The 26,348-nt window shown below is 31.5% G+C and overlaps 1 protein-coding gene across 1 annotated transcript; it reads left to right on the forward strand.

Annotated features, from left to right (window-relative positions):
- Positions 1-6,340: 6,340 nt before the first annotated feature.
- Positions 6,341-26,348, forward strand: Bma-max-1 (Uncharacterized protein; the record flags this gene model as incomplete). Its single annotated transcript, XM_043081899.1, has 23 exons — positions 6,341-6,436; positions 16,946-17,074; positions 17,325-17,448; positions 18,106-18,254; positions 20,010-20,107; positions 20,916-21,030; positions 21,129-21,233; positions 21,327-21,494; positions 21,592-21,699; positions 21,909-22,007; positions 22,150-22,311; positions 22,499-22,579; positions 22,712-22,849; positions 22,970-23,126; positions 23,585-23,865; positions 24,107-24,207; positions 24,404-24,581; positions 24,717-24,872; positions 24,994-25,236; positions 25,327-25,433; positions 25,559-25,757; positions 25,945-26,106; positions 26,277-26,348. 23 exons carry the CDS (start codon positions 6,341-6,343, stop codon positions 26,346-26,348), a joined length of 3,228 nt encoding a protein of 1,075 aa, XP_042937833.1.

Here is a 26,348-nt window from a genome sequence, read left to right on the forward strand (position 1 = left end):
TGATGAAAAAATTCGGATTATAAAAATTGTTATCTCGGAGTAGATTTTTGTCTAATTATTAGTAAGCCATTTTTAAATTATAATTTTACTAATACTTATTTACAGTTATTTAAAGCTACTATTACTTCCAGATACATATTATTTATTATTAGTTTCTAAATATCTCTGTATAATACAGCTATTTTAAAAAGATCAAAAAATAAAATTTTAAAAATCAGTGAACTTCCAACCATTTCATATAGTTAAGAAATGTAAAGAATCTAACTATTCGAAAGATTAAACTTAGTGTAGAACAATATCTATTCTTTGTTCTTGGTTTTGTAATAACAAGTTTTATAGATTAGAAAAATAGAAATTAATGATATCAAAATCTTTCAATAATAAAAATTGATTTAAATTAAACACAGATATTACTTCTTAATGTGGATATCTCAATTTCCTATTTTTCTCCCTTTTTTATTCCATAAATTGTGGCATCATTTCTAGAGTTTTTAAAAAATTTTGTATTTCAGTCACTGCAGTAAATTTTATAAAATAATATGAGGAGCAGAAATACAATACAATGTATTAATCACTAATTTTAGTGAGTTCTTGAAATTCGCAGGTTTCTTACTTCTCGCATCACTCTTCACAGCCTTCAGTATTAGATTTAGATTCATCGTAAGCTAAGAAGGGATGACCAATCGCAAAATGGTCATTCCTAGTGCGCATCTTATCAATCTTCCGCGTCCACTTGTCCACTCACCCATATTCACTCATTTATTCATAGCGCCATTTACGGAAAGGACAGCTTATATTAGATATTTTAGCATTATCTATGAATCAGATCTGACATCTCTTGACATTTCATGTTAATTTGATTTACTTTCTGATTCATTCAGTAATGCAACGCTTAATTAAAGAAAGTAAATGACTGAACTGAATTTAGTTATGTATGAGGAGGCATTAGCTATAGGATCAAACAATACTTTAGATTCAAGTAGTCACTGATTGTGCATGTATTGTAAGTTTAGAAAAAAGTTAAAATAGGATGCGCTACAAGAACTTTTATGTGAAGAAATCGAATTTTGATAGTTGAGATGTTGAAATTTTGGAATATTTGAAGAACTTCAGAAATATTTTGAAAATACGTGGTGTGTGCATGATTCGATTTCAAATGTTTCGTGTATTAATTGAACTGGCTGGAAGTGGCTTGCTTGAAAATGTTTTGCAGTCATGTATGTAGAGATGTATCGTTTATAGCTCTCTGCTATGTTATATAAAAGTGACCCTCCCCCAATTAAGCCCAAGCTCAGAACTAACGAGTAGTAATTAAATGTTTCGAGACTATCTTTTCATTTGCTCATTTACGTCTGAAGAATGTGCTGATTCCTCTCCAATCATCCTCTATGTATCACAGGTGACAAAAGTTCTTTCTCCCAAACGAAACAGCAAGTAGTATAACAACCTGGCAAGTTAAAAATTTGAAAAAAGCAACCTTTTGGAACATATTATGTCTATTTTTTGCAATATCAAAATTGTAGCTTTGAAATTTTCAAATCCTAATTTTTCGTGTTTTTTTTTTTTTTTTCTTTTTGTTCATTTTGAAGATCTGAGTAATGAATTGCGACAGTAATTCTTCAATTTTTTAATGACAAGTTAGTGTGGGTCGTTATTGTATGATGTGACTTAACGAGCAATACTGCTTCGAATGATTTGTAAATTGAAGTCATATGAGCTTTGAAGTATGGGTGAATCATTGTAATTTCTTAAGAGCTCCAAAATTAGTATTATGTAAATAGAAATAATGAAAAGAAGAGGAAGTGAGGGGGAGGGGTGAGAAGAGGAGAGGGACGATAAAAATCCAAGATAGCTGAAGCACTTTATTGCTATATATGTTAGAATCGAAATGAATCGAAAAAGCAATAAATAATTTTTCAATTTCAGTGGCTTTTCAATAATGAATTTATTAATGAATCATCATTGGTAAAGCACCAAAGCACTGAGATAGAAAAAGCATCTAGTCCATATTTGGATATATTCTGAGGATAGTCTAGGGTCTATCGATCATCCACAGTCCAAGAGTCTCCTTTTCAACAATTCCTTCCCCATGTAGCTTCTTCATTTTCCATTTGACATGATTGTTGGTTTTTTATCACTATTTTTTGAAATAAACTTACACTTTCTACATTAATTGATTTAATATACTAAAAAGGAATAAGTATGATAAGTGTAGATTTCAATTTTATTTAATTTAGAAAGGGTAAGATTGAAAGAAAGATACGAAACTAGAAAAAGGAGTGGTTAGGAACTGCTGGCAGCAGATGTTTTCTTTTTGATACGATCGGATATGATGGGACAGACATGTCCATTGCAACATCTCAATCAATAGAATAATTCATGTGGCCACCATATGTGTCTCAAGTATCACAATGCAATCTCTCTGGATGGACAGATATCTTTCTCGATCGTTGATTTCCAATAAAAATTATTCTTGCTTCATCTCGACCACTGATAAGCTGATGATAGGAACAGCTTCTTGAATTCGAAGAGCAAATTTTTACTGTGCTGCTTTCATTAAAGGCAAATTATAGATGGACATTGAAACCATTTTGAGTGACTCATTCATTTGAATAAAGCTTACCTATTAGCTGCAAGAGAAACCATAAACTGCTTAAATTTTCATTTAAAAAAGTAACCATTCCTAGTTTGTTTTCTTTTTTCTTCGAAAAACCAAGCAGATAAACATTATTAGAATTAATGTGTTATCACTTGTTGAACTAGTATATCAAGATTTAAATCTGATTTACTTCTATTTTAAGTTGCACAATTGCACTAACTGTCTCATAGCGCCGTAATATTCCATCAACTTTTGGATTCTTCAACTTCTAACTTTCTGACGACAAAATTTTACTAACATTTATTAGTAGTGAATTCTAATCTAGTAAAGGAATAAAGAAGTGTAATGAAAGGATTGTCGGAACGATCTACTAATTTATCCTATTATATATTGGAACTATTCCACAAAGGTAGTAATTCCTCTTTGCTGTTCGATTGACTAATATACCCTTTATGAAAGTATTTTCTGTATGAGATTTCTGAAATGGAATCACATTCCTGCGTGAGTTGTGTGATTGCATATATAATCAATAGAAAAATAAGAAAATAATTTCTCTAATTTTAAATTAAGGAAGAGAAGTTATAAAGCTTTCCAATCTATATTATTTCAGGAAATAGCAGTTTTCAAATTCTACTTCCGGATCATCATAAGAGTATTTCAAATTCTTGAATCTTACAAAATAGATCTTATTAATAAGCTATTAGGTGGTACTTTATTGATTAAGTGATAGGATATATCAAAAAATGTAATGGTCAAAATTAAAAAATGACTTTTTATGAAAACAATTACGGATGAATTATCCAATTCAAATTAAAATTTGTGCACACAATGAATAATCTTAAATAGTAATCCATATAAGCCATTCATTTCTGGCAAGCTGGCTTTATAGGGAGACCTAATGAATGTAATGAAAGATGACATAGAACCTAGCTGTCCGGTCAACTCCCAAAAATGATTTAATAAACAGTCATCGGATGTACACCACACATGACACTAAGAGCCTAGTTTTAATCGATTTCAAGCATGAAGGGACGAGACAGCACTTAACCACTGACCATTGTCCCTATGACTCATCCAGTCAGCCTCATAAACTATAAAATGTCAGATTCAGTTGCGACTGCCTCTTTAAAAAGAGCATATTATTTGAAGTTAGTTATTACTTTTTATATTTTTCTTTTTCAATTTCCTAAATTTTATTTTTATGATGACAAATTCTGAATAAGGATTCGAGTGATTTTGTGAAAAACTAGGCTATCAAGAACAAAATGAAATTCTGTTTAAAGAGAAGTGGGTCATAGGGTTTTAAAGAGAAATAGCTTTAAATGTCTTTATATAGAAATGGGTTAGAGACAGATGTGTCGTTGTTATATTTTTATTAATTCAGATATTCTAGAATTTTAACTATTTAAGGACCTAGGAAAGATTTCGAGAATAAAAAATAGATAGTAATCCAAACTGTCTTTGGAAAATTTTCGCACAATACCTATTCTTTATTAGGTAGAAGTTTTCAATTTTTATATGCTATTCTGTTTGACTTCAATATTTATATGACAATCAAAAAAGCTTTCAATTGTAGAGAAACTCTAAAATCACATTAATGTTTTGATAATTCTTAAAATTAATGAGGATACTGCATTATTAATACTTTTTAACACAAAGAAAGTATTTTTCCCCAATGCAAATTTGATTTTTTTTTTTTTTTTGCTTTTGAGGACTATTACTTAATTTCAGTGTTATGAATAAACGATAAAAGACGCTGCACAATATTCAAAATAACAAGTCAGAATTTTAAAAAAGCAGCCGCTTGACAAAATTATCTGAAAAAAAGCTATTAGAGAAAAATGAAGCAAATAGGAAAACTGGATAAAATGATCTTATTATCACTTGTTTATAAAACCTTTGTATGACAGTTCTCTTTCTCATTTATATCAAACTTTTAAACTTCAATTCAAAACTTGTTCAAATATCTATTTAAAACGAAATTAAGTTCATTGATGATTCCCAGATGTTTAAATTTAATGAACTATTTGTTTCGGTTATTAGATTACATGTTCTTTCTTCCTCAGCCTATTGGGAGAAAATGAACAGCATACTTGAAATTTGAGAACTTCACTCATATTTAATAAAACAAATATCTTCTCAATTGTTGTAATTTTCATATCATTCTTGTTCTTGACTCGGAGGTTCTGAATAACAATTACTATCAAATTTACTTCCTATGACAATATATTTCTGACTTTTTAAACATTTTAACCAAATTTTTTGGTTTCTTTTTATTGGTAAGAATAAAAACTAAATATGTTCAATGACATCAAATCAAAACAAAAAATATATATGAATTGCGGCACTTTTTGTTTCAATTGGGAAATTTTCAGGCATTTTTTTTTTAAAAATTGCTGCTTAACTGAACTGAAAGCAAGCCGTCTGAAAATAAATGACATCACTTCGATTCAATGTAGTCCCCAGCAGCTTCACTTTGGTAAATTACTGAGTTGTATTATTTGGTGGGGATATTTGTCAGACAAGAATGTGGGAGGGGAAGGTCGTAAAAGGTCATTTGGAAGAACCCTAGTCTCCTTCATATGTGCTCTCTCACTTTGTTATCTGATCAAAAATAAGCTATTCTGAGAGTTATAATTTAATGCACTCCAATTTTTATCGAAATGGTATCTGACTGGACTGGAAAATTAAAAACAAATCAGGAAATCACTTATAAATTAAAATTCAGAGCTACTAACATTTTTTATTTCAAAAGTTACCTGTTTTGTGTTAACATTTTTCAAGATGAAAATTTTATTCTTTCTAACACAAAAAAAGAAAAGATTTGAGGAAGTATAAAAGTAATGAATGTTGACTTTCAGACTGCAAGGGGAAAAAAAAATGTCTTCTTGTTTCTGTATAATTAACATCTGCCATTTCAGTATTGACAAAATTGTTTGTCGATGTTCTTTCCGCCTTTCCTGAACTTTCAGGAATAATAAACAATAATATTTTGTGCCTTCTTCTTATAACTGAATATAAAATATATTTTCTTATTTCTTTAAACCTTTATGAAAAAGACATTGGGAATCTAAATAAATATCCACCACCTCTTAATTTCAGATTTTGAATTAGATAGTATTTACAGTATAATTTCTTTCAATTCTTTTTTTCTTTTAGTTTCATCCCATTCACAGAATAATTCATTTCTTCCTTTCTTGCATTATTTTAGAGTTCATCCGAGCAGTTCATCCCCTCTCAGTTGTATAAAATATTTTCAGACATCATTTGTTGTTTCTTTTATACTCCTCGTGTGGCTAAACATTAAGCATTGATGGCATATATTCTATAATAAATTTTTTAATCAAATACTAAATTTACAGCATTTCCTGATACTCTTTTTATGACATAAAAAGGCATTGCTTCAACACAGAAATATTTGAAAGCGGGAAGACAATAGTAGTTCACTTCCCATTTCGATAAACTATCCCACATTTAAGTATATCCATTGCTCCCTAGACTTAAACAGATAATATGGATTTCAATTTCTTCATTTTCTGGTGAAGTCATTAAGAATTAAGAAAGTAGTAATGATTGCCAATTATTATCAGGCTCTGATCGTAGAATAAAAACTTCTTCTTTTACACTTCCACTGTTTTCTAACAATAAATCAGAATAAGAAACGTGTGATATTTTACGCTAACAAAATTGCCTTTGAAGAGAGGACATTTGTAATTACAGGTAACGCAGTTGGTAGTAAAAATGAATGCATCATGTTCAGAGATGTTCTCCGAGACTACTGCAATAAGTCAGAAAACAGCAAAAATCAAACGATGGGTAAAGAATCGTCTCCAGGAGGTATGCTTACTGATAACCACTGGTCAAAAGTATATGTCTGAATGATATTTAGTGGAGAAATTTTTTTTATGAGAAGGATATGATGAATTCGTGGAAAAAAGAAGAGAAGGGTGTGATGGAAAGAGATGCAGTTAACCTTGAAAATGCAGAAAGTAGTCATTATGCCTCCTTTTGACACTTTCATCCTCCCTCATCTGATCGTTACGAAACTTCACTTTCATGTTTGTAAGCAACTTTACTTTCTACAGCATTTTGTAGTTGTAGGAATTAATGAGAGTTGTCACATATATCAAGTGATGTGACAAGATATACATTCTTGAAGTTTTAAATAAGCTGACCCATCCAGTTACGAACATTCTAACAACTATTGATCACTCGAGAATTGCCGAAAAGTATTATGAATACGGGTTAATATGTTTTTTCCAACATTTTTATGACTGGAAATTCAAATTACTTCAAACTGCTTTTCTCGAATACAATCAGAATCTTTCTCTGACTTTTTTTTCCATTGTTTAACGATATTGAAAATGACTTCATTGAGCAAACTGTGAACTTTGATATGTTATCAGCTTAAGATAAAGATTGGAAAAAAACTTCCATAATTTTGATTATAGCGAATCAACGTCCAACACTGCCATAATTATTTTCCCTCATACCAACATAGCACTCTCTTTTTTCCATTTTTCGTCTACCGCTGTCGATCGTCTGATTCATCACGAAATTTGGTTACTTCCGTCCTATCTTCCAAGCAAATCCTTTTATCTTCTTCCATCCTTGACTCCTGTTATTTTTCACTTCAGTTGTAGTTCCAAAACCGTCCAATAAGACCACAATCATTTCACTTCAGGTTCTTAGTCTGACCGCTCAACTAGTTTGTATTGAGTGATTTTTTTGGTATTTTGAATTTTTTTAATTCTACGCACTGACCTATTGACTTATAAAATTTTAATGAAATACCATTATCTCTCATATATTTTTAAATGCTCGTTGCACTTCATTTTTATTAAAAAATCTTAAAAAGTGGAGTGGAAGACCTAGGTTAATGGATGGTCCCCGTCGATTTCCCCTCAGATCAAATCTTCCACCCTCAGTTTGTCTTTTTCTTTTTTAATATCACCTACTTTGTACCCAACAGTTCTATTATTAATACCCTCTTTTACCGCCTAAGTTAATTAATGCTATGTTTGTTTATATCGTAAAGTAACTTATTGATTAATCTGTTTTATGGTCTATTTAATTAAGAAATTCAGTCATTCATTCCTTATCTAGCTATTTGTTCTACAGCATATTCTTACATATTTTAATTAACTGTTTTAAGTGTTAACTAAAATTTCAACAATAATTGCTACCTTATGGATTCGTTGCGGATTATAATATTTTGGAATTGAATTTCCTATTCAGTCATTAAGTTACTTTCAATTTACAAAATAGACTTTCTTTGTATGGGATAGATGACAATGAATTATCAATTTGTCAACGAGGGATACCTTCTTTCATTGTCTGCACGGTTCCTTTGCTGTCCTTCTTCTCTGCTTTTCTATTTAATAATTATTTCTACGGTAATTTTCCACTCTTTTTCTCCTCTTCTCTCTCTTCTGCAACTACTGAAAAGTGAGAAAAAATTTGTTCCTTTCAAAGATTTCTTTAAAGTGTGGCAAATCTTTTAGACAATTTAAACTTTCAAAAATTTTATATCCTAGTTTATCAGTTTTCTTCATTTAATAGAAGTGAGGTCTACTATCTATCAACTCTTAGACATATTTTTTGTTAATTATTTACTATCTATCAACTCTTAGACATATTTTTGTTAATTATTTACTATCTATCAACTCTTAGACATATTTTTGTTAATTATTTACTTACCGAAATGTGATGTTTTATTTGTTATTAAAATGAAAAACAGCTATTTAACTTTTCTATTCATCATTTCTCCTAATTGATAACTTTACTACTTATTTTGTTTTTTGAATCCTAAGTCCTCGTCTACTTCGGTTACTCATCCCTTTAATCGAGAAAGACATATTCCGTCTGTCCATTACCAATCGATCATATCAAAAAAATTTTTTTTTCTGTTATATTACAATAGTTTATGGAGGATATGCAGAAGTGACAACTCGATAACATTTGCATAAATGTTGGAATGGCTGGCATTCGATGTGCTGCTATGTTATCAGAGATGTGAAAATCATCCAGAAAAAATATAATGCCTTGTTGGATACATTCATTGCACTGTTTACTCTACTAGTAATTATCAGTAAAGTAAATCTCTGTTACTCGTTATCTCCGTTAACTTTCTCCCATATCATTTCTAACACCACTGTTAAGTTAGCGTCATTTTGGATATTCCTCATTTTACATTAACATTTTCTGTTGAATTTATTTGGTTTTCGTTTGAGTCCTTTGGAAAGCATTATCAGAATTCAAGAAAGCAACGATTCGTGCTTCCTTTTTTTTCAAGATTAAAAAAGGAAGAGCGATGAAGTTCAGCATTATTCTAAGATTTCCAAAACGCTCCAAGCTCGTTGCAAATATTGATTTTTGCCGGGTGCATTAGTAGTGCCTTTCAAATGCAGCGAAATATGGCTGGTTGTTGACAAATATGACATTCATACAAGTGCAAACGGTAGTAGATCTGAATTTTCTTATTTATTCTTGAAATGTCATCTAAATAGTCAATTTCACTGCTTCTACTTTAAAAAAAGCAGCTGAATAATCCATGTATTGACAACATTGCTTGAGCTTATGCGCTTGGTACTACTCATTTCACTGTAAATGAAGAAAAAAAAATGAGAGAGAGAGAGAGAGAGAGAGTTGAATAAATGAATGATTGATTTGTTGGGACTCATATCGACGATGATCGACCTATTTCTCATACACATATCATATCATGTTTGTTCCTCATTATTCTATTTCCCTCAACCAAATCCTCCATTTTTCATTTTGTAACGAACTCTGTTTGATCTGTTTGTAACCGTGGAATCTTCTTTGCATCTCAACAATTAAACACATTTAACTTCCTTCCAAATAACTGCCATGAAAAGAAACAAAAATTTTCAAAATGACTCCTGAATCCATAAAGAATATTTTAATTGTGTTGAATTTGTTTATCTAATAACTAATATGGGTTGTATCAGATAATATGAGCACAGTTCGTCGTTAACATTTCTTTCTTCACAGAAAAAAAAGATGACTATTACTCAAAATTGAGAAAATTTTTGCATTATAGCAAATGTTTAGTATTAAAATTATTGATGAAAAGTTTGTGTGGAATGCAATTTTTTGAATTTGATGATGCAACAAATTACTCAAAATTAGAAATTTCTAAGAGTAATTTTCATTTGAACTCCAGAAGTCAGTTTTAAATTCGCAATTCAAACTTCATTAACCGTTGCTGGCCAATAGCTTTTTCTCTCAGGCGCATTGTTCTCTCAGTTCTACCTTATCAAATTTCATTTTGGCTGTTATGGCAACGACACTGCCATCTCTCATTAGTTTAGTTATTGTGGCACCTTTATGACAGATGTTTATAACAGATGTTCTTCTGCAGTTCACTTGAAATATTTTATTCCTTCATTGACTTTGTTTAGCATTAGAATAAAATTTGTTTCGAAGGACTTTAAAAAAAAACGATTTCTTAAAGATTTCAATTAATTAAGCTATCAAAGGAAACTTATTAAGATTTTATTAACTGAAACAACACAGTAGAAAACATTTTTTGCAAGAATGTGGAACTGTAAACATTATTTCAATTTGAGGATAAAGAAAGAATGAAGATATGCTGATTTAAATGCTCCAGTTTCATGATCCTTCTCGATCCATAAGTAAAATAAATTTCATTTTCATCTCCATGTCCTTTGACCCATAGGAGTTATTCTTTCACCATTAGTCCTAAGAATATCTTTTTTTTTTTTTTGAAGTATGAGATAGCCTTTATATGTAATAAAAAATTTAAAAATTTTTTGGAATGCAAAGAGCTAATTTTTTGTATTATTATATTATGAAAAACTTTAAATGTGCGTTTGTATGTGGCAGGTGGTTATGTTAGTGCGATTTTGTCTCGTTTGATCGAATAATCCGTAAATTGGCATTCATTTGTTAAAGATCGAGCAGATGAAGGAAAGAGACTTCTTGAATGCTGGCCTTGTTACTTCCAGCGAGCATCGTTTCGTTCATTTCTTGTCCTCTGTCGGCATGCTTTGAAAGTAGACCTGTGTTCGATTAATTGTGGTCGTTGCCAATGACGCCAAGTAGAGGTATTCAGAGAAAAAAAGGGACGCCAACATTTTTCACCTCTTCCTGCTCCACAAAGAAGCTAACAAGGAGGCCTTTGTCACTGGTGGTGGCTGTCATTTGAAAATTTACCACTCCGCTCGAGATTTTTCTCAGTTTCTTGTTTAAAACAATGCATTTTCAAAAAGAACTGTGTATTTCGTTCGGCCGGATAAGGAAGCGTCTCAACTGGTTTTTTCAAAATAATTTCTATTTCGGATTTGAAAAATTGCCAATTTTGTTAATATATCATGCCATTATTTCAGCCTTTGATCTATCCTCATTTTGTGGTAACGAATAAAATGTGCCAAGCTAACTTTATTTGACTTCAATAGGAGTGGAAATATGAACATCTAGGCTCCTCCCTATCTCTTGCAAACTTTACGTTGAAAGCAATTCAGTTTCTTCCTGATTTTACCACCTTAGCTATATATTTCTGATGTTAGAGTGATATAGGATATTAATACATTTATTTGTAATGGAAAATAAATAGAAGAGTTAGTGATATGACCCTTTTAAAAGCAAAAATGATGTTATTAATCTTAAATTTACAATTTGTTTGTGAGTTTGCTCATTTTATAAATATAAAAGATAGAGATAGTTTGGTGTGAAAACTAATTACCTTGAATTAATCTTCAACTTTTTATGTATTTCCACTTATTTTATATTATTTGCTATCTCTAGTTGTTTTATGGAATTTTTTTGAATTTAATTCTAAAGTGTTTTGCATGCGTTGAAGTGTACTCTTTCTCGAATTGAATCTTATAGATTTGTGAAATATTTTAGATATAATTCGCTGGTGATCAATTGAGCCAGGAGGAGGAAGGGAGAAGAAGAATGTAGTTAGAGGAATATTAAGAATAGTAGGTTTTACTTTTAACTATTTTTAGCTATGTTGGTATGCTACCGCATATCATATCATTATTTCATGTTGACAAATCTTTGCATTTTACGTCAAGTTGTATGAGACATATTTTTCTTAAATTTCCATTTCAACGATTTGTTTAGTTATTTTTCAATTTAGATAGTTCTAATAAAACGAGAGAGCTTCAAAGAGGGTGACTTTATATTGCTAGAAGATTCATAAATTTCACTAATTCATAGACAGTAAATAGAGCTTAAAAGTGAAAAGAGCTGCAAATGGGAGGGATAGATATTGTTCTGATTTTTTTTTTTTAATTCTTTTTTATGAATCAGTTGAAATTTTAAAAATTTTTTAATTTGCCACATTTATGTAAATATGTTTATAGACTTAATGGATGTCTTTATGGGTCGTTGCTTATTCGGTTCAAATTTTTGAGAAGAGCTACTAATCTATTGGCCTTGTATTCTGAACAAAATATTCAATCCAAGTGTGAATATCCAAAAGTGCATAGGACTAGAATGATATGTCTATCTTCAATGAATGTTGTCTGACCAGCGCATCGATTCTCGTAAACAAAATGTATAAACCCAAACAATTAGTTGCAAGAAGAGGAATGAACTTCCTTTTGTAAGAGTGATTTGCTATTTGCTAATTGTTTAAATTTGTTTCGAATTCTCTTCTGTCAAAATGATGATTTTCTATTCCCTTCTCGTCATTTATACTACCCAGAAGAACATAGATCCTTAGCAGAGACAGAGAGAGAACCAATATTTGCTTTACCTTTATAAGATATATATTATAAGATATAATAAAATATATTAACTATAAGCCTGCGCATCTTCAAATTAATCTAAATTTCGTTTATAAAATCAAATCAATTTTTTTCCTATTTTCAAAATGAATGAATGTACCAAAGCTTTGTAATCATTCCGTATCTGTTTCTGATGTCAGTGCTTTTTCTATTGTAACTTCGAACGATCTATCATAATTTATTCTTCTGATTCCATCAGCTAGCTTTTAACAGTAATTCCTAACGGCCTTTTATACTTCAACCTCTGATTCAACCTCTGTTTATAGTTGTGAATACAGAGGAATTTCTTTAATATTTCCGAAACCATGTCATAATGAAGATGAAGGAACATTATTGCTGAATGGATACGAAATATTATAATTGATTCATTTCTCAGTAAATAATTCATTCGTTCTAAATTTTTCAACTCAGTTCCTTTTGTCACGCTCTACTTTTGCAGTCCAACAATTTTTATACAACAATTCGATTGGTTTTTAAAACTTCTGATCTCGACGTGATGCAAATGACAAATAATATAAAACTTACTATTTTCGAGAAATCACTTTTTCAGTCGTTTAAATTATGCTATCGCCGTCATTACATACTACAAAAAAATTGTCTTTGCATTATTTTGTGCATGTGCCTAAACTGCAGGACATTTTGATGACCAATACGTGCTTCTATTTCAAAATTTTTTTGGAAACATTTTGTAAACTTCACACTTGAAACTCCGTTAAATTGATGGGGAAAGTTTGTAGTTGAAAACTTTTCTCTGAAGGCCATTTCTTACCGTCCACTCTATTTCTATCTTGTCTTCAGCAAATCGAGGACAACTAATTATGTAAGCAGAATAAAAGGAAAAATTCTCTGTTTCCTTGAAAATAGAAAAAGGAAATGATAAAAGAAAGAGGAGATTCTCATTACCAATAGGGCGCAATGTGTCACTTTCTCTCTCTCCCTCTCTCTCCTAAATCTATTAAGAGAGAACCAGCAGGTCAGTTCCCCTCCTCATCCTTCTTTCTCTTAGAAATATATTCATCGTGTTTTATATGCTGAATTGCATTGGCGCAACTAAGATAATGAAAATCAACTGCTAAAAGCAAGCAGTTACGGTTGCTATACGGCTTTTGCATTTGTCAAAATGTTAGTTGGCAATAGTTTGCGCATTTGGCGGAAAGTGTTTTCGAAAATTCATATAAAAATTTCTATGTTAAACATTTCTATATTTTTTTAAAGCTATTCATGATTTTGAAGCTGTAGTAGGGTTAATTCTCAAAGGAAACGAGAATTTGACAAATCTTAACATGCTTATGCTAGCCGACATATAACAGTGTTATCTCATCTCCAGAGAAGCTAAGGAGGAATTTATCGAAAGATGTTGAAGTTTATCAAAATTACAATAATTTATATATTATCTCGCATATGTTTTGGATTTTTATGATTATCATTCAGACGTGATTCATCTACTTTTTCTCTACGTTTTTTAACTTCAGGAAATATAATAAAAGTTTGTAGATATATGCTGTGTAATTTTGAAAAACAAAAACATGAAGTAATAAATTTAAATTTATCTTAGAAAAATGTTAGGAAGTATGATCACTTTAGCTGATCACATCCTTACACGAATAAGCAGTTCCTTTGCACCATAATTGTTCTGAATTTTGATTTCCATTTTTGAATTTCGTCCAACCATTTCATAGTTTCATAGAAATACCAGTCATTTCTTGTTCATTATTTGTTTATGAAAGAAGACATATGGTTAAAGCTTAACTTCATTATGCTTCTCTTTTTCTAAAGTGAAATGAGCATTTTGCTCATTTCTGTTAGTCCTTCTCATTTGGCACTTATTGCAGACTGAATAGAATTAATGTAAGATAAAAGAAATGAACTGAGAACTTATTATCCTGTTAGATTTGTACCAGTTGTGAGATATGAAAGTGTCAAAATTCGAGCATTCATGAATCCGCCGTCATTTTTAGAGAGATCGAATCGAAATAGTAGCATCTTCTTGAAGCGTTAATTGTTTGTAACACGGAGGTTTATTTGTGGAAAATGTGATTGATTCAATAACTATAAAATAAATATAAATCGTTTAGATATTTTTGACATAAGAGGCTATAATGAAATTGTATGTAGTGTCAATCTAACCACTGCAACAAATATAAAGAGAGAGACAAGCTAATAATTAAGGAATATATTGGTGACATTAGCTTCAAAAGATGGTCCTTTTTTGCACAGGAGATTTGCTTACTTAAATAGCTAATGTGATAGAATCGTAACATCAAATTGTCGATTTGATGAATAAATTTGCTGAATTGGAATCGGAATCTTTTATTCTTCCTTCTCTCTTCTCCACTATTCATACAATGATTTCAACAGTTGAAGAAAATTTTCTGTAGAACGAAATGATAAATGAATAGTTGTTGTTAATTGGAGTGGGAATGAAAAGCAGATACAATGGCAATTATGCATTTTTGCGCACTTCGATAAATAACTGACATTACCTGTTTTGTTTTGAAGCCAATGTCATCAACATATTGCTCATTGCCAGTTGCTCCTCTTTTTTCTTCGTTCCATCCTGAAGCCATTTATCAAAACAGTTTTAGCCTAGACATCTTCAAATTTTTTATTGCCAATGTCTCATTCTGTTATTCGCCAATTGCAAAAAGTCTCCATTTACCTACCGTGAAATATTCCCATCACATTATTATTCCTAGCAACACAAATGAAAAACTTGTAGGAATATTTAATTCATCGAAGTTTTCACTGTTTTCGAAATTTAGTGTCGATTATAATATCTAATGGAAGAAAATTCTGACCACGAATACTTAGTCTTTTGGCTTTCTTCAATTTTAGTTAATTTTCAGAGAGTGATTAGATTTGAAGTAATTAGTAGTTATATGTCCGGTTGCTGATGTACACAAATTTAGTCCCATTGTTGTGTATGTAATTGCATTTGGATGGCAAGAGATTACCATTATTCCCACTGTTCTTGGATACCAACAAGTCAATTCACCGATTATTTTATGGATTTTTGGTTGACTTCACAACGAAATAATTGTACTTTCACATAGTGTATCGCAAAACTCATCCTTTTAGTATCATATTAAATTAAGGAACTTCTAGTCTTACGTTAATTTTCTGACCTACCTAACCGAAAAGTCTCGAGGAAATGCGTTGGAAATGAATATGATAGCTGAAAAGATTGTGCTTTAATTATCATATGGTCGCTATTCTCTACAATTTCGTTAATTGCCAAATTCCATCAAAATGTTAGTTTTCCATTGCTTTTCTCCGCTACAGCTTTTAGTTTATTTTTTGGCTTGTAATGTTTTCTGCATATCAGTCTATCATTCTTAGCGTAAAGTCGTTAGCGTAACATTTCTGATATAACTCAAACTGAAACAGTTAATTTGATTATGTGATCGCGAAGTGATCTGTGTTAAGTATTCACATATGCATTGACTACTCTTTCTTTTAATTACCTGTTATATCAGGGAACTCTTCATTATTCGTTGATATCATCCCTTATTTTAATTTGCATATTGTTAACTTATATGAAATGAAGTAAGCCGAGATTTTTTTAAGTTTTTCTAGTCGTTAATTTGATATAAACGTAAGAAACAAAAATGAAAGGTATGCAAATGAGGTGATAAAGCAAAGAGACTTGAAGATGATCACAATCAGTAAGAAGTGATAGATTATCAATACCAGCAAAGTTGCCATCATTTCATCAGTTCTCATTTTTTTTCATTCTTCGATTTTTCTCGTACTAGCTCACTCTTATAACCACTTTCGGCTAATATAAATATGTTGTGCATTAATTCTAGACGAAACGAGACAATTTCAGCAATACAACCAGTTGACTGCAGTTGTGCTTGTTCTCCATTTTTTTGACTTTGTATTAGCAAAATCTCATAAATTTTTAATTCTAATTTCACTGTTTTTTTCAGCAATTTTTATCCTTCACAGATTTCAAAGTCAATACTTCAAGTCCCTTTATATTTTGCCCATTTCAAATCTGTTTGAATGTCTTCGATTAAATAATATATCACATTTGTTTTATATTATTTGAAACATTCTCTCGGATGAGAGAGTACTAACATTTAAGAAAGGTTTTTAGATGATTTAGTGAAAGTTTTGAATGTTTAAATATTACTCACTTCGATCTCTTTAACGTCAACAACCGTTAACTACTCGTAAACAGTGACAAAATTAGTTTTTGTCAAAGCCGAATTCATCTTCTGTTTGTTTTGGCTTGTCTCTCTTTGTCATCTAAGTCGTTCCTTGTGACATTCCATTCCTCTTGCTGTCTCCCCTATCCTGCACGAATTAGCTCTTCAAGAAATTGCTTATCTGATATTTCCGTCCTTCCACTTTCAGATAGTACTTTCCACATTTCCTTACCACTTCCATATAACTAGCTTCTATAGTATACTAATTTAGAGTACTGAGGAAGAGGTTCTGTCAAGTTAATTTTGTAATTTGATGATTATACGCCATCCTTCCTGAAAATGTCTGCTTGCATAAACGATTTGAAATGAGCGCTTGCGGATAGAATTATGGTAATACAGTACTTTTTCAGTTAGAGGAGCAAAATGAACGTTTACGGCTACAAAATTTGAAGTGTACTGCTCAGCTACAGGTGCTCAAATCGTGCGCTGATCGAGCAAAGCATTGGCAGACTTCTGCTCTCTTCTCCAATTCCGTGACGGTATAGTTATCATTCCGTACGTTTGATACGTGATTGAGTGATTGAATCAGTTGCAGCTAACCATTTCGTCTTTTAACGAAACGGATGATATTTGGTAGCAGTTTTCGGCTTATATTAGCGAAATATCTTTGAACAAATATGCGGGATGGGCATTGGCGTTTCGAGATTGGCTGCCTTTACTGTCGTTAATGACGATATCGTGAGATTGTGATGTTTGACTTCCAGTAGTTCTTGATTGGTACATTTTCAGGGAGCACTGTCTTTAGCGATGATGGACCGAACATCGGATGACAGCGGTTTAACATCTGACGATACATGGGAGAAAAAGATAGACCATATGATGATGGCGCAGTCAGCTTCTGATCTCGGTAAAGGCAAGTCACTGCGACATTCGAAAAAGCCTAGACTAATTCTCTGATATTGCTGGATAATATTTTATTTAAAGTATTTTCAAATTTTATTACATTTAAATGGTCGGTGTTTGAGTCATTTTTATCCTAATCAGAACGAAACGCATCATTAATGTGCCAATCGATGTATGTTAGCCGTATATGCTAACACACATCTATATTTTCTCGAGCAGTTTTCAGGTTAGTAGGTTGTTCGTCAGAAGACATAATTCAGTCTATTTTATTTAATCAAACCAATTGAGTATTAAAAATCATTTCTGAAAATCTCATTTACTTAAGCTTATTATCTCATTGCCTTGAGCGTATTCTCATTACCAGTTAAGGTCAGAGCTTCCAACATTATATAACTAGGAGAGCTTTCGATGGAAAAGTTTTTTTTATTTCCATTTGAAAACAGGGACCAAACATTATACTTCAATACAATTTTTAAATCATTTAGGAAATTTGCAAAAAGAGGAAGCTAAGTCATTTAAACACTCAATATAAAATATTGAATTCAAAAACTATGTTCTTTATTACTGAAAAGATACTACAGAGATTTCTAGCTTCTGAAATTCGAACTGTTTTTTTTTTTTTTATTTTTCCTGCATTCCTGCGAAAGATTTAATTTCTTATTTTCAGTTCGTATGCACAGTTCATCGCAAGGAAGAGGAGAAAAGCAGAGCGACGGAACGTCATCAACTACTGATTCTTCACCACGTGAAGAGAAATTGAAACCAATACCAACTCCGCGAAAAACAAAGCCTTCAAGGCCACTTGATCCAATAACCGTAAGACTTTGTTTTCATAAATTTTAGAAATCAATTTGGTTTAAGCGTTTTTCATATATTCATTTTGTTGAGAAGTTTGAAGGAAAAGTTATGATATACTTTTCAAAAATCGTTCTAGTTTATCATATTGATTCAGCTTGTTCTCAACTGGATAGCAAAAGAAATGAAACATCTGTAAATATTTAGAGATTGTTAATTTGTATATTGTAAAAGTGAAATTAGAAGTGCTTTTGCAATTCGTCAACAAAAAAAAGAAATTTCTCCGCTACTATTTGGCATTGAGTTTATAGAAATGTTTATATATATATATTTTGCATCTCTTTCTTTTTTAGTTCAAGCGCACTATTTGAAATGCTTCTATATTTAGAATTATTTTCAGTTTCGAAATAAAGAATTTTGATTTGTCCACATAAATTAAACGCATTCTAAAATCTAAAATCTAAAATCAATTGCATGCTGCAATGGTTGTTTCTCTTTACCGTTTTCGTTTTTTAAATCGCTCAAAGAATTTTCGATTGCTTGCCACGTTCATTTTTTTTTTTTTTTAATTTAGTAATTAAAACTAATGTTTTGACGATTTAAATTATGAAGCAACTGTTTGACCTTTTGGATTGAATTCAAATAATTTAAATTACGGTATTTTTTATATTAAAATATATTAGAATGGATTAGGATTAGATAAGAAATTTTGTCAGTGATTAGAATTTTTTCTTCCTGCAGTGTTTTTAATTAAGTTAAAAAAAATGATAAGATATCTCTTGGCGGTCTAAATAATTGCTGAAAAGCAGGTGTGTTAAAGAGGAGGCTGTGAAAATCTATTTGCCTGATAACTAGTTTCTAGGATTTTTTTGCTCCGTACTGTTAGAGCCGCTGTTTCATCGCTTGTTGTGTGGTTAAATTTTGGAGATTTATGTGAAATGTTCAGAAGTGGGAAAGTAAAATAAAGTGTCGGCGCTTGTGTTTGCACATTTTTAATTTTTCATTTCTTTTTTCCTCATACTTCTCCCGTCTTCTCATTCACCTATCATGTTCAGATGCTTCATTACTTCCCTTTTTTGAAATTCCTTCCATACAATTTTTTTTAGGTTTTTTTTTTAACTATTCGTTGTTTATCAATTCATTTGTTACTCTAATTTATAGGAATGAGCTCTGTTCATTCATTGATGTATTTATTGTCTTCTTATTGGTTATGCCAATAAGAAGACATTAATATGCCATCTTTATATCACTCATGATATCAAGAAAGCCTTCGAAAGTCACTTCTCCAATAGATCGTAAAATTTCGCGTGGTCAGCTGACAGCGAAATGATCCCTAATTATTTCATAATATATTGGACTTTATAAATATCTTTTCGCATCTCAAAAAATAATTATGCTTAACCAACTTACCTTCTTTGGAAATAAATCTGTCGTTTTTGATACATCAGTTTTTTTTTTTAAAGTAGCACTTCAGGTGTAACTTGAAGTTTCGACTCTATCTTTGTCGCTGTTTGCAAAAATGTTTACTCTGTCTTAAGAGCTTATCTAAATTCTTCCTTAAGTATGCTCTTAAATAAAGTTAGGAATGAACCGAAGCAAATTTTGTTTCAGATATTTATGATAGAATGTTACTTTTTGAATATCTTAAAAATCTTTTGAATCAGCAAACTTCAACATGAGATTTGAATAAAATGACTAGGATCATTTGGTTTTTCACAATCCCACCGACAATCAGTTTAATATACAGAAAGAAAAAGTCGACGTTTCAAGTTTCAGATTGAAAGGGATAGTTTGAACTCGTATGGCGAGGAAAATGATTATAGAGAGGATGATGAATTTTTCGATGAAATCGGTTATTCGGAGTCTCCTGAAAAGTACGCTTTCCATTATTTTTGTTGACTGTTTTATGGCTATTTTTTTCGAATGTAATAACAAATCATCAGTATCTAATCAGAATTATATACCACCGTATACAATAACGAACGTTAGTTTTGAAAAATAAAATGATGGATAAGTAAAATAGGTAAAATATCGTATATGTTGGAAAAAGTAACCATTATTAAAGAAGAAAGTCGACTGGCAAAGACGTGAAAAGAGAAATAGAAAAATGTGAATCCAAAGTTTCGTAGCATTTTTGACTATAACTTAAGATTTTACGCTGTACAGCAATTATTTTTGAAACAGATGAGTCATTATTCAAGAAGGTTGGGAAAATCGATCATTTTTTTCCTTCTGTAATAAATTAACATTGAAACTTGTTCTTTGAAGTAAACTGAGAGCACAGCTGTATTTTATTCAACATTTAACCGTTTTTCTCTGTTCCCAGTATTTTTTACAGAAATGGGCACAAATGAAGAGTGCTGTGAAATTCTCTAAAATTTTCAAATATTTTTAAAAAATTTCTCATTATAATTCAAGAACAAAAAGTTGGATATTCGACTGCCATGATCAAGTCTACTATTATTATTCTTCTAATTATCCTGTGCTGAATTTCCTAATAGTTGTGAAACATGCTTAAGTTGTTGAAAAAGAAAAAAATCAACGGTTAAACAATTTCGTTTAATCCATCGGCGGCTTACTGCAAAAAACTGCATCGGCCTTTCTGATTTAATAACTAACACAGATTGCAAGGATTATGTCAGGTAAAAGGTTTAGAGATGAATTATTGTCAGCAATTTTTAGGGATGTTGCCGATTATGTAAATCTGAACGAACTTTTTCTGTTAGGATCAGATACCTACAGTACAATGATGCAACATCCTCCTGCGCTGCCATTGCATAAGCCACCGAGTCAATGGGTAAGTATTGATAATTGGTCTGAGACACAAATTTTAAAACTCCGCAGTTCTAATGATTCTACAGGAAGTCAAGTCGAATATAATCAAGTATTTTGCAGGAAACCAAATTATATCAAATAGCAGAACGCTGTCTTAGTACAGTGATAAATGAAGATCAGTTTGCTCAATGCAGTGGTACTTTGAATAGAAATATGAGTGATAACGTGAGTAGCCCTTTTTCTAAATAATTTTCATCCATTTAATGGATGAAATTTTTTAGTTCCCAAACTACCGAAATAAAAATGGATGTCTTGTAGACAAGTGACTTGTGCTCCTCTCCTTCACGTGGTTCCGGTGAAAGTTCAAGATCATTAAATCAACATAAAAGTCGCATTGATTTCACTAATATCAAGGAAGGGGATTATGCAGTACCACCAGATGCAAATCAGGATATTAGAGCAACTCTGATCAATTCTACTGAACCCGTAGGTTGTTTACACCTTATTTTTTATTTGCAAACGCACAAAATTCCCGAAAAATGTTTACTTCTTAAATCTTTTAGTTAAATAATTGCTGTTTTAGCTGGAAAAATGTGGTTATTTGATACAGATGACTGATAGCAGACTCAAGTCATTGAAAAGGCGTTATTTTGTATTCAAGAATGGTTTTCTTACTTTATACAGAACTCAAGTTAGTTAATTACTGCGAATATCATTCAATTTTCTTTAGATTTCATTGCAGTCTTTTTTTAGTATTCAATTCCGTAATTTTTATCATATTAGAAATTGCAGTGTTTGTTGAATTAGAAATCAGATTAATAAAAATCTAAAGGCCTATACGTACCTTTTATTCGTTGTTTCTTAATATCCTGATTTTCATCCAGGAAAACAATTTTTCAGAAAAATCATTTAAAAGGCGAGGAACCACTGGTTAGAATTGCAGTGTCCGATATTCGTTCCGTCACAAAGCTGGTCAATAAAATGGGTTATGGTTTACAGGTTTTTATTAAAATTCCATTTTTTAACACCTTTCCACTATTCTCTGTCACTATAATAAAAGAAACAAGTAGCAAAATAAACAAATCCGGAAGTTTTTTGAAAGGGATGCGAGATGAAAGCCATTCTCTACCCACTTTTATAGGTAACGACAGCAAATAGCGAATACTGTTATGCAGCTGAATCAGATCGTGCTACCAATGAGTGGATTGCTCTTCTAACACGTAGTTTGCGTACTACAACAATTTCTGAAGTTAGTCAGCGTGCCACAGGGCTTAATGCCGACATTAATGGTTATGTCATAAAGGTTATACAAATATTTGACATTTTATCGTTATTTGCTTTTACTAATGACTTTGCCAAGTAATAAATTGCTTAGGTGGAATTAACGGCATCATTTCGTTAATTAATTGGCTAGGATTTTTTGTCAGATATGAGCAAAAATGTTTTTCCTTCTTTAAATAGTTAAAAAACTACTATATAATTAATTTCAGGCAAAATGTGGTAGCACAAGACGTTTTTTCGCATCCATAGTAGATAATAAACTGCTGTTTTTCAAGAGCTCTGATGATCGAGTTAGTGTTCCATGTCGTCATTTCCTTCATTTCTTTCTTTTTTTTTTTTAACACTAGTATGATATAAAGCTAAATATACAATTGAGCACAGTTTTTTGCTAGAAAACGTTAATGTAGCATGTTCATTTTTAGGTCCCGTGTTCCCATATGTATCTTCGAGGTGCACATATCTGTGAGAAGATAAAAACTGCTGCTGATGAATCAAGTGGAAGTTCTGATGAGCAAAGTGAAAATCATACGAAAGATTTTGATCACACTGTCTCGATTGAGGTCTTCCTTATCATTAATATTTTCGGATTGTTTTTGATTCAATTGAAATAATTTGTTAGATTTTTGGAGTTAATGGAAGGCAACATGCTGTGTACCCATTTTAATACCCTGCTGATTTAGATTGCAAACGCCGATCCAGTTTACATTGTTTTGCGGAGTGCTGAAGAGAAGGATAAATGGATATATTTTTTGAAAAAGGCCGCTAATGATGTGATATTTAGTGGAACTGCTTTCGAGGTACTTATACAAAGGATGTTGGCACAAAATGTAGATGATGGTAATTTAAAACGTTTTTTATTTATTATATTTATTAATAAAATTTTTGTTTCATTTTTATTATACAAAATATCTTACTTTGAAATCGAATGTGTGTGAGATTGTTAGTGTTTTTAGCAAAAACATTTTTTTGATGCATTCGTAACTAACGAAGCAGTTTGTTCGTTATTCCTGGATAATTTAATTGGAAATTTCAAATTTGCTTGCTGTTCGGAAGGAAGAGTGAATCTCATTTTTCATTGTTTTTTTTTTTATGTAAGGACTAAAGACTTGAAGTTTCTTAGCTTTTTTGTTATTTCGCAAAGGTTTGTGTTTTTTTTTTTTTCCTAAGTTTTTCCTTATGCTGCATTTTAGTTTTAATTGAGGAATGAATCTGATTATTTGCCAGTAGGTTTTACCCACTTTTATTAGAAAGGATAGCATTGCAATTTTCGTCTTACACTGTATTTCCCTCTTCAGAAGATTTATTGTGGAATGACGTACTTTTGACAGCATGTGAAGAAAAGCCAAAGGAAACATTAACAACAATATTCGATGAAATGCTGAAAAAGAAAGCACTGGAACTTGGTCGAGCATGTTTCATGTTTACTTCGGTGTTAATGAGACCAACAGGGGTTCAGTACCATATTGATCTTGCACAAAATATTCTTACTACGGCGATGTCCAGTGACTTACTCAGAAATGAGCTTTATGCTAATTTGATAAAGCTGACGTCTGGTTCAATGTCGTATGGAATTCAAGTACATATTGCTTCCCTCTTGCTACTATGATTTTGTTTTTAATCGAGATTATAGAATTACTTGTTTTTATTGCATGCTAGCATAGCTAAATAAAACTTTAATACTTTCATTTGACAGAAATTTACTTCGTATTGCTAATTACAAATTACCATTCTTCATTCAAGTTCCACTATGGTCTTGTAACTGTTCTTGACAGTATTTTCATTCTGCTCAAATTTTATGGAAACTTCAGTTGCTTTAGGCTTGGAAATTAATGGCTTTAACGACACCATTATTTACACCCCGACAGTATTCGCTTTCATGGTTGCTTCGTCGACACATCGAAAGATGGAGTGGAAAAAGGTTTCGATTTCATATTTCTATTTTGAATTATGTTGCATTCTTACTTTTTCATTTTTATTTGTAACCAGTTTTATTTGTTTATAATTTCCGACTAAAGCGACTAATGCTAAAGTTACTGCAGCTCCATAATTTATATTTATAATGATTTGTATTTTTCTTCATGCTATTATGGTACTTAATTTTTCAATTTTTTAAGATGTGATGAAGGTAATTTTGCATTATATTGTTTGCGTGCTTTCAATCGTTGTCTGAAAGCACATGGACGAACAGAAGGACCAAGTAAACTTGAGGCAATCTCCATATTAACACGAGATCCAACTTCAACTAATATGCCACATAGTATTCCAGTACTGCTACCAACTAATGAATACCAAGTAAGCTACAAAAAATGGATAATGTACCAATAATTTTATGTTTGCATAATATGCCTTTACTTTTCAAGAACCGATGTTTTTGTGTTGATCATTAATGATATTTAAGAGTATTGTTAACCCAAAAAAACTTTTAAGGTTATCGATTTTGATGGTTCTACGCTTATCGCTGACTGTTTGTCAACTTTATGTGTGAAGTGTGGTTTACGACCAGCGCTTCTGAGTGGTTACGCTTTATACGTGGAAGATCCCCTGGAACGGAATTCTTATCTTTTTCTAAAGGGCAAACAGAAAGTGAGCTCGGATGTTATAATTTTATAATATCTACTTCTTTATTTTCTTGAAATCTTTTGTCAATTTTCCTGAGATAACTGAGAACTTAACAATGCTGTTGAAAAATTAAGTTGTTTTTCAGTTGTGTGACTGCATATCACGTTGGGAACGTGAATTGATGGACAATAAATGTGGACGAGTCACTGAGGATGTTGCTCGGATAAAGTTATCTATTCGACAGAGACAGTATTGGAGTCATCTGGTCTCTTCAGAAACACCGACAGAACGTACATTTTTGGTGCATTGGATGGCGAGTGAAATTGTTGCTGGAAGAGTACCGTTGAGTAGCGAATTAGCAGAGGAGCTAGCAGCTGTTTATGCACAAGTAAATTATTGTAATGTTTTGTGTAGTTCTATGTAGCATAGTTATACTTATTTGTATTTCATTTGTCTCTAATGGTAGCATACACTTCAGCTCAAGTTTGGAGACATGGGAACGATATCCGATGAACAATTCCGTGAAATTATAACTTCTTATTATCCTTCAAAACTGCTGGATGTTGGATGTGAAAGATTGCTAAGGTTAGATTAAATTGAATTTTTAGTGATTTTAATTTCAGGAAAAATCTTTTTTTAGCACCAGTTTAGATTATAATAAAAGTTTGCAGACAAAATTCTTGTTTGATTTATGCAGACATGGATTTCAGATTAAATCTTGAAACAAACTGGTCGCAGTTGCGTGATACTTCGACAGTGGATTGCATTCGCATGATACTAGTCGTTTTGCGCAAGTGGCGCTTTTTCGGATCATTTATTACGGAAGCACGAATGAAAATGCGTAACGACGAAAGTTTGTTCATTGCTCTCAATGATCAAGGCGTTCATTTGCTCAGTTTTCGTCAGCTTGTTAGTATTCATTTTTGTATAGCTGTGGCCGAAAAGCAGGAGTAAATTATTTTAGTGCACAGAATATTTCTTCTCGGAAAAATTCATTTGGGAAATACTGGCTATGTTTCCTTGATCATTATATTCAAACAAAATATTCATGATCGAAATGGTTTGCATTACTCCTGTGAAATTTACATTTTTATAGGATCTCATAAGAAGTATTCCTTACAATCGACTGGTCTCATTCGGCGGTTATCGCAATGATTTTATGCTCACCATTGAAAGAGTACTCCCGCCTCAAGCTCATCCTGAAGAAACAACCCGAGAAAGATTGACTTTTTCAATGCCTGCAAGAAATATTGACCAGGTTATTCTATTTTACCTGTTTTTTCCAACCGAAACTCTAATTCATGAGTCAAACAATCTCCAAAAGGGACTTATGTGTTTTGTTTTGTTTTTTGGTTGAAATTTTTTTTCTTTTCTGGTTTGAAAGCAATATTAGAACGGTTTTAATTATTGCAAATGTAATTTTTTCAGCTGACGTGTCATTTAGCAGAATATATCCGGTGTCAGAAATTAATTTCGAAGCTTTCGATACGAAATTCATAA

The sequence above is a fragment of the Brugia malayi genome (genome assembly GCF_000002995.4).
Source record: "Brugia malayi strain FR3 genome assembly, contig: Bm_v4_Chr4_scaffold_001, whole genome shotgun sequence".
Lineage (NCBI taxonomy): Eukaryota > Metazoa > Nematoda > Chromadorea > Rhabditida > Onchocercidae > Brugia > Brugia malayi.